Source organism: Equus caballus, chromosome 7 (genome assembly GCF_041296265.1).
Source record: "Equus caballus isolate H_3958 breed thoroughbred chromosome 7, TB-T2T, whole genome shotgun sequence".
Taxonomy (NCBI): Eukaryota; Metazoa; Chordata; class Mammalia; order Perissodactyla; family Equidae; genus Equus; species Equus caballus.
In genome coordinates this window covers 32,722,875-32,733,064 of record NC_091690.1, presented here as the reverse complement: position 1 = coordinate 32,733,064, position 10,190 = coordinate 32,722,875, and the positions used below count along the sequence as shown (strand labels likewise).

Sequence of the window (10,190 nt, the reverse complement as noted above, 5' to 3'; positions counted from 1 at the left end):
TTGGTATTCCATAAGTCCTTGTTTTCATATAGAATCAATGACCTTCACACTGTAGACTAAGTTTTGATGCTTTTTGCTAAATTTAGCTTGTAAAGACTCTCTGTCTCAATCAGTTTCAAGATAATAGTAGAGGAGATTCAACGGGTCAAAACTGGGGTAGTCTCAGACTTTCCCAGGGCATATTCCACCTCTATGTATGTAGGAAAACCTGAGTTGTCCTCTATGTAACTTTTTTCTCTTGTGTCCACAGATTCCCTTAGAGAAGAATGTCTCCTGAAAGTGGTTCCTTCATGACTGAATTCATTCTGTTGGGATTAACAGAACAACTAAATTTCCAATGGCCCCAGTTCTTCCTATTTCTAATAGAGGATATAGTCACTGTGTTGGGAAAGTTAGGCTTGACAACTGATTGTGTTGAATTCACACATACACACCCTCATGTAATTTATCCTGTTTAATTTGTCTTTCATAGATTATTATTCTTCTGTTTTTACACACAAAGTGCTGATTAACTTCATATCGAGGAAGAATATTATCTCTTACACGGGGTGCATGACAAAGCTTACTTTTTGTGTGTTGTTGTGGGGTTTTTGGGTATTTTTGAATGCTATCTCCTGACACCAATTGCTTATGATCATTATGTGGTCATCTTTACTTTACTTTTGCATAAAATATCTGTGACTCTAAGGTGTGTTCCAGTTTCATTCTTTGCTCACATTTGATGACATTTTCTTGTGCCACAACTCACAACAATTGCATGCTGAGGTTAAGTTTTTGTTATGCAAACACCATTAACCATTATGATCACCCCTATGCTGCAGTGCTCCTGCATGAGCACCTTCGTCAATGAGCTTGATGTTTTCATTGTGGTGGGTATCATCGTGCCCAGTCTCACCACATTTATCTCTCATGTTTTTATCCTCTCCAGTATCTTATCTTCCATCTCAGCTCCACTGAGGTATGTCCAAAGCATCCAGCATCTGCAGATAGAACATAATTGCTATTTCTCTGTTCTCTGGTTCAGATATAATTATGTTTCTCAAAGCATCTTCTTCTGTGTCTATGGATGAGGGAAAAGTCTCTTCTGTGTTACACATCAGTACAGTTCCCTTGAAACCACTCAATTTATAGCTTGAGGAACAAAGACATTAAACTCATGTGGAGAAACACACTAAATAGGAGTCAGTTTTTTTTTCAGAAATAGTATATAGCTATGCATGTACTTTTATATCTCACCCACCTGAATAAGCATTGCTCCTAGAAATGAGGATAGATCTGAGTCTCAAGGTGGAAGTCAGCTCTACTCAATAAAGTGGAGAGGGATGAAGTAGTTGACCATTATTTATAATGCAATGGTTATGGGTTTTATGTGTGTCTATATAGGTCACATACTTGGGCAGTTGCCACGAATTCAGAATAAATTATTTTATGTATTAAAGTGATGATGAAATGTGATGATGAAAATGTAATGAAAATGAACAGTTTGGCAGTTATTGCAAGGAATTATAAAGATAACAGAAACAAAAATTACTAGAAATATAAATAGATAATTCTATAAAGTAAGGGCCAAGGACAAGTGTTCACTCACCACTGATATTAGAATTAGGAAACGCATAAAGATGAACATTAATTTGTCAGAGTTCTTACTTGAATCTATGGATTGAATTTCCATATTAGTAAAGACTACTGAGCCAGTGATTCAATGGTATTTTTACATTTGTTCTGGCATTATTCAGGCAAGGAACTTCTGTTATCCAGTCACTAAAATAAATAAATAAATAAATAAACATTTAACTAGTCTCTAAATTTCTAAAACCCTCCCTACTATCCAAGGAGAGCTCATGTTATAGGTATTTTCATCAATGAATTCATCTTTGATTATCAAAACTGAAGTTTGGAATTGTAGCTCATTATAGAAACTGTTAGGGGTGATATAGTTCTAAGTACTAGGTAAGCAACTGTGGATTGAATGTACAGAGGAAAATATTGTCTTTCACAACTCAGAATATTTGTTTTGAAGTAGATAATATTTTGAGCTTTGAGCCATTAAATTTATCCTGCTTGGAATTACTACCTCCTATTTTTCCCTATCTTATTACCTACTGGCCTCACCTTCTCAAGAGCTTTTTTTATTTTGTCTCCTTAAGCCTTAGTAAGTGTTCCCTTCTCTGGCTTGCATTCCATTGGCGTTTGTTTTTTACTATATCAGGTATCAAGTTGTATTATAAGTTCTTTTTACATTCATTTGTCAATCTAGTAGTAAAATGAGACTGGAAGTGGATTTTTTTCCCTTAAAAATTAGTGGATCTTTGCATAGAGTACAGACTCAAAATGTGTGGGTAAGACAAAACCATTAGTTTTAATGCCACCAACTGTGTTTCAGGCATAAAGAAGAAAATGGAGCTAAGTAAAACTTCACACTTCCTCATCACTCTAAGAAGGGTAAATATATGCTGACTGAGGAGGTGAGTGTACCGACCTAGCAAACTAAGAGTCTCAAGAAACTGGCCTTTTGTTGTCTCTTCAGAGAGAAAACCTACTGCTATCAGCTAGTCCTGAAAGATACAAGAATTGCTGTCTTAGATACCTTGGAGGCTGATGTCCACTTTGATTCTTATGGGGCCAGCTAGATAAGTTCTGACCCATGTGCAGAGTTGCCAAACATTCAGGTGATAACATGACCATGCACAAGCTGTATATATATATATATATATATATACACACACACACACACACATATGCACAAAACCAATTGGTATGCTTATATTTCAAAAATAATATTTTTATCTAAAATCAAACTAATCAATTATAATATAAATGTTTATCCAGTTTTATATTCAAGTCACATGAGCTTCCATAAATTTGTATTTGATTGAAGAGCCATAGGCTTCGTTTTGAAGAATGTTTGGGACATCTCTACTTAGCAAACATTGGTATATCATACTGAAGTATAAAATCTTTAAGGATACATCATTACTTTGGTTAGTTGTTATATTCTCAGTTTCTAGTACCTCATGGGTGCACAGCTAATATTATTTGAATAAATTGGTGGCTGAGCTATATGTATGCTGCTGCTATGTAGTCACAGCGTGTCACAGGAGTCTCTTGGATGGGATTAGTTTAGCTCAGGTTTAATATGGTGGCATTCTGATTTAGTCATTTCAGATTATTTTTCTTTTCACCATAGAATTATTTGAGAGCTTTAAGTAGGTACTGAGATTCATTGGATCTAAAACAGGAGTTCTTCCCTTAAAATTAGAATATACTGTTTTATTCAACTAGATAAGCATTAGTAAAAACCTTAGAAGCTATGCAATAAAAATATTTTTAAAAATAACTTTTGAATTTAGAGTTTTACTCCAACACCACTAAATTTTGCTATATCTTTTTTACCACTAAAATGAATGTCCAACTATACATGAATATTTAATTTTACACTTCTCTCCCTACTCAGCTTTGATTTAGAACTATTGTTAGTATTTTAGTGAATAAACTTATGACCAGATCTGTATTCACATTAAGAATCTTTTTTTTTAAATTTAACTTTTAGAAACACAAACTTAGAAGTAACTTCATCAAAATTGATAGGAAATTGAACAAGAAATTAAAAATAATTTAATCATACTTTCCTTTCTTCTTCTTCTTAAATCTGCAGTGGAGTCTCATGTAAAAACTGTAGTAGAAAAATAAATTGTTACATCAAGTGAACCCCTGTAAGAGTATCAATAGATTTTTCAGGAGAAATTTTTCAGATGAGAATGGAGTGACATGATGTATTCAAAGTGCTTAAATAAACAAGAAAAACCTCACATTAAACATCCGTTTATGACAAAAAACCTCAATAAAGTGAGTCGAGAGGGAACACACTATGACATAACACATACCTATGTGACAAACCTACTGCTGAAATTGTACTCAACAGTTAAAGCCTCAAAGTTTTTCCTCTATAATCAGGAATAGGACAAGAACACCCATTCTTGTCACTTTTATTCAACAGAGGTAGAAGTCATAGCCACAAAAATTAGGCAAGACAAAGGAAAGGAGGAAGTAAAACTGTCATCATTCATAGGTGACATGATATTATATATAGAAAACCCTAAAGACTCCACAAGAAAACCTTTCAGGAATAAATGAATTTCGTAACTTTAAGATATAAAATTAATCTAAGGAAATTGGTCATATTTCTATACACTAATAATGAATTAACAGAAAGAGAATTTAAGAAAACAATCTCAACGAGATTTCTAGGAAGATGGTGGCATAGGACGACTCTGAGCTCACCTCCTTCCACAGACAAAACAAATTTACAACTATCCTTGGGAAAATTAACCCTGAGAGAGAACCAGAAACTGGATAAAAGGAACTCAAGCTTAACAGAAAAAAAAAGAATTACAAAGAATGAAGACAGTCTAAGGTACCTCTAGCACTACATCAAGCTTACTAACATCTGTATTACAGGTGTCTCAGAAGGATAAGACAGAGACAATGGGGCAGAGATTCTATTTGAAGAAATAATACCTGACAACTTTCCTAACTTAAGGAAGGAAACAGACACCCAATTACAGGAAGCACAGAGAACACCAAACAAGACAAACACAAAGAGGGCAACATCAAGACACACCCTAATTAAAAAGTAAAGAATTAAAGAGAGAATCTAAATGTTGCCAGAGAAATGCTACAAGTTACGTACAAAGGAAGCCCTATAAAGTTATCAGCTGTCTTCTCAGCGGAAACTTTAAAGGCTAGAAGGGAGTAGCACAATATATTTAAAGTGCTGAAAGGAAAAAGACTTACAGCCAAGGATACTCTACCCAGCAAGGTTATCATTTAGAATGGAAGGAGAGATAAAAAGTTATCCAGACAAGCAAAAACTAGAGTTTATCATTAATAAACCACCCTTATAAGAAATGATAAAACTACTGATTTAAGTTGAAAAGCCTACAAATAGGAATAACAAAATTATCAAAAGCAACACTGATACAGGCAAAGGTAGCGTATTCAACCACCTATGAAGCTAATATGAAGGTCAAAAGAAAAAAGTGCTAAAATTATGTATTTCCATGATAAGAAATTAGCAGATACATGCAAACACAAAAAGATGTTAAATATGATATCAAAAACAAAACACAGGGGAAGGGGATTCAAAGAGTAGAGCTTTTGGCAAGATGCCAAATTTAGGAGAACATCAATTTAATATAAATTGCTATTTACATAAGTTATTGCATATCAACCTCATGGTAATCCTAACCCAGAAACCCATAATAAGTAACCCCAAAATTGAGATACTGGAACCCAAACATAGTACTAAAGAAAGCCATCAAACCTCAGGGAAGAGAGCAAGGGAAAAAGAAAGGAACAGAGAAGAACTACTAAAATTCCCAGAAAAAAAGTAACAAAATAGTCATAAGTACATATTCATAGCTACTTTAAATGTCAATGTACTAAATGCTCCAATCAAAAGACATAGGGTGACTAACTGGATAAAAAAAAATAAGACCCATATAAATGCTGCATACAAGAGGCACACCTCAAAACTAAAGACACTCACAAACTGAAAGTGAAGGGATAGAGAAAGATATTCCATGCAAATGGGAATGAAAAGAAAGCTGAGGTAGCAATACTTGTATCAGATGAAATAGACTTTAAAACATAAACTTTAACAAGAGACAAAGAAGGGCACTACATAATGATAAAGGGAACAATCCCATGAGAGGCTATAATGCTTGTAAATATCTATGCACCCAACATAGTAGCTCTGAAATATATAAAGCAATTATTAACAGATAGGAAAGGAGAAATAGATAGTAACAAAGCAATAGTAGGGGATTTAGCACTCACTTTATATCAATGGATAGATTATCCAAACAGAAGATAAATAAGGAAACATTGGCCTTAAATGACATATGAGATAAGATGGACTTAGTAGATATATACAGAACATTCTATCCAAAAGCAGCAGAATACACGTTCTTTTTGAATGCACATGGAGCATTCATTCCAGGATATATCACATATTAGGCCATAAAACAAGTCTTAATAAATTTAAGAAGATTGAAATAATACCACGCAACTTTTCCTACCACAACAGTATGAAACTAGAAATCAACTACAGGAAAAAAACTGCAAAAACCACAAATATGGGAAGATTAAGCAAAATGTTACTTAATAACTATTGGGTCAATGAAGAATTTCAAGGAGAAACAAGAAAAAATTCCTGGAGACAAATGAAAATACGACATGCCAAAATTTATAGAATACAGCAAAAGAAGGACTAAGAGAGAAGTTTATAGCATTACATGCCTCCCTCAACAAACAAGAAAAGTCTCAAAGAAACAATCTAAAAATGTACCTAAAGGAACTGGAAGAATAAGAACAAACAAAGCCTCAAATCAGTAGGAAGAAGGAAATGATAAAAATCAGAGTGGAAATAAATGAAATAGAGACTTAAAAAATGGAAAAAATAAATGAAATGAATGAAATGAAGAGCTGGTTCTTGGAAAAGATAAAGTTGAAGAACCTTTAGCTAGACTCACTAAGAGAAAAAGAGAGAAAGATCAAATAAATAAAATCAGAAATGAAAGAGGAGAAATTACAATGAAATTTCCAAAAATGCAGTTGTTCATTGCCTTTACACAGAGTATTTTCATGGCTTTGATTTTTTCAGAAATTTCAAATTATAACAAATTTCAAGGAAAGGAAAGAGCAGCTCTTAAACATGGCCACTTGGTTTTGAGCAAAGGATGGGAGTTAAATGCAATGGTCACATAAGTCATGGTTTGGCAGGCCCTCTGTTTCTCTCTTTACTCAGATCCCAGGAGAAAAATACAATCAAGCTAGCCAATTCTTAATCATAACTCTCATTTGAAGCCTTATAGTCAGACTTTCTTTAAAATGGGAAACTTTGGCTTTTACAGAATGCCCATGAGAGAGCCTAATGTCTCTTTTTTAATATCACAAGCGCTTGTGGAGTTTTCTTGAGGGCTTTCTAACCTCAATTCATGTAATTAACTATTTTCTCTTCACCTTGGATCCTTTTCCAAAATGCTGCATCCTAAATTTCCCTTTTTCTAACCAATTTTATGAGTACAGCAGTTTCAATATCACATGTGATATACTGGGAAGATATTAAATACAGATCTTAGGTATAGATCTTAAACCAAAGATATAGAGAGTGAAGAAAAAGTTGCAAAGTGAAACCTAAAATTAAAATTTCAGAAGGCATTATCTTTGAGTGCCTGCTATAATCTATATGTTTGTGTCCTCCTCAAAGTCATGTGTTGAAACCTAATCCTCAATGTGTTAGTAGATGAGGACATTGGAAGTTGATTAGGTCATGAGAGTGAAGCCCTCATTAGTAGGATCAGTGTCCTAACTATAGAGTTCCCTTGTCTCTTCCGCCATGTAAGGACATAGCAAAAATATGGCAGTCTATGCACAAGGGCACTGAATCTTTCAGTGCCTTGAAACGGGACTTTGTTTTTGTCTCTTCCTTGGGGGACGCACAATCCCAACAGTGAAGAGAAAACTTGGGTAAAATTTTGGGTCCCTAAGGTACTGAAAACAGTTTCTGGTCCTGAACGTAAATACAATCCCCTTAGTTCCCTATTACACCTAGAAACTGGTCCTTTGGGAAGAGAATGAGTAAACTTCTGCCCTGTTGATAACTGAGTGATTATATCATTATTCACACATTAAATCTTCCGTGACTAACCAAGTGTCACAAATAGTTACAATAAAAACTGTTTCTTTTTCTCTGCTCTTTGAGAGAACTGAAAGTCATAATCAGAAATTATGATTTGTAGTTCTGAAAGATTTCCAAGGCATATAAGAAATTAAGTCTGGATGTATCCTCTTAGAATCAAAAGAATCAAAGCCTCAGAGCCTGAAATTGTCCTTCCAAGACAACATAGGTCATAATAGTGACGAGCAAACACTGACGTTTTCTGGCTTAAGGAGGGTGAGTTTCTGAATTCCACTTATATCGATGTCTTCCCTGTTTGAGATGGAATACTGAACATCTAAGATATGCCATTTTCTCACCCATTTTTGCAGTCCTGAGACTCAAGTGAAGCTGGCAGAAAAATCTATTAGAGAGGAGGAGCAGGAAATGGTCAGAGACATTAAGAGGCTCAGAGGGTACAATTCTTCAGTCAGTAGGTTTATTCTCCAATGGAACTCTCACTTTTGTAAATTTATGGCTCTTACTCTGTCACGTGGGGAAGTAATCTCTCATAGAATCTTGTCCCTTAGTTTTGGATTAGAAACAATGTTCTTGGTTCCCACCCCATCAAGTCTAGTCTGCATTTGAGGCCAATATCAGTAGCTAATGTCTTGATCTCTAATTTTACTAGCAAAAGGAGGGGTCAAGAGAATGAAAAAATGTTGAGGTGAGAGAAAAATGATTCCCTCTAGATCCATCTTTCTTTTCTTTTATCCTTTGGTTCTTACAACAGTTACATTTGCATATGGCAGAAGTTCCCTTCACTCTGTAGGCCAAGTGTTGATTTTCTTTGCTACCCAGGTAATAAGGACTCCATAAAGAAAAGTCAATGTCCACTCAGTTTCATGATGATTGTAAAGCAATTCTAAGGGTGCAGGTTGGTTTAGTCTCAGACATTCCCCGTGCATACACCACACTTGTGAGAGAAGATACCGCAGAAAAGCTGTTTTTCCTCTATGTCACTTTTTTCTTCTTTGCTCACAGATACCCTTAGAGAAGAATGGCTCACGGAAATGGCTCTTTCATTACTCAATTCATTTTGGTGGGATTAACAGATCGACCAGATCTCCAACTCCCTCTGTTCTTTCTATTTCTAATAATGTATATGGTTACTGTGTTGGGAAATATGGGTTTGATAACTTTAATTGGGCTGAATTCACATTTGCACACCCCTATGTACTTTTTCCTCTTTAATTTGTCCTTCATAGATGTCTGTTACTCTTCTGTGTTTACACCCAAAATGTTGGTTAACTTCATATCAAAGAAGAATATTATCTCCTACATAGGATGCATGACCCAGCTTTACTTTTTCTGTTTTTTTATTATTTCTGAATGCTATGTGCTGACAGCAATGGCCTATGATCGCTATGTGGCCATCTGTAAACCACTTTTGTATAACGTTGCCATGTCCCCTAAAGTGTGTTCCAACCTCATGCTTGGTTCATACTTTATGGCATTTTCTGGTGCCATGGCCCACACTGGATGCATGCTAAGAGTGACCTTCTGTGATGCAAACACCATCAACCATTATTTGTGTGACATCTTCCCTCTGCTCCAGCTCTCCTGCACGAGCACCTACATCAATGAGCTGGAAGTTTTCATTGTGGTGGGCATCAACATCATTGTGCCCAGTGTCACTATCTTTGTCTCTTACGGTTTCATCCTCTCCAGCATCCTCCACATCAGTTCCACAGAGGGCAAGTCCAAAGCATTTGGTACCTGCAGTTCCCACATTATTGCTGTTTCTCTCTTCTTTGGATCAGCTGCATTTATGTATCTCAAACCATCTTCTGCTGTGTCTATGGATGAGGGAAAAGTCTCTTCTGTCTTTTACACCAATACAGTTCCCTTGATGAATCCCTTAATTTATAGTTTGAGGAACAAAGATGTTAAAATTGCTCTGAGAAAAACTCTCAGCATGAGAAATTTTTGATCAGAAACTGTACCTGTCTGTGAATTTAGTTATAAGACAGGGAGATTCTGTGTGTTTAAAATATTTTTAGTGACAGACTTCTTATCTTTTTCTTTCTTAGCATTGTGATGGAAATTTGAGTCTTTATATCTAAGTCTTCTTTTTTCTTCACCAATTGCACAGTATCTTCTCTACCTTTTCCTTATTTATTAACAACACTAAGTAAGAAATACGTTGCCTCTGTCTTTTTGTTGTCAGGTTGATCTTTTTCCACTGGGAAAAGATGAATGGCCTCCAAATGACTGAATTAGGTAAGACTAGAATGAAATTGTATTATTAGGCAGGTTCTTATCTGCTGCTTTCTATTAGAAGCATGAATCAGATACTCTGTTTCTCCTGTTATCTTTCCATTCTCTGATTGGCAAGAAAATGTCCTTTAAATGTCAGAGATTAAAAGTTAGTAATGACTATCAGTTATAATTCATTCTGTACCTATAAACACTTTGTATCAGCGTTTTTGCTAAATGCCTTTTTATATCAAAGTGGCAGATAACAGAT

General features: G+C 35.1%; 1 protein-coding gene and 1 pseudogene across 1 annotated transcript; both read left to right on the top strand.

Moving 5' to 3' along the window:
• OR8B97P (olfactory receptor family 8 subfamily B member 97, pseudogene) lies at positions 267-1,204 on the top strand (annotated as a pseudogene).
• OR8B1Y (olfactory receptor family 8 subfamily B member 1Y) lies at positions 8,721-9,653 on the top strand. Its single transcript, NM_001391539.1, has one exon. It carries the CDS (start codon positions 8,721-8,723, stop codon positions 9,651-9,653), a length of 933 nt encoding a protein of 310 aa, NP_001378468.1.
• Positions 9,654-10,190: the final 537 nt, after the last annotated feature.

Excerpts from the sequence above, each read along its gene's own strand:
- OR8B1Y (NM_001391539.1), top strand. The coding sequence starts at position 8,721 with ATGGCTCACGGAAATGGCTCTTTCATTACTCAATTCATTTTGGTGGGA.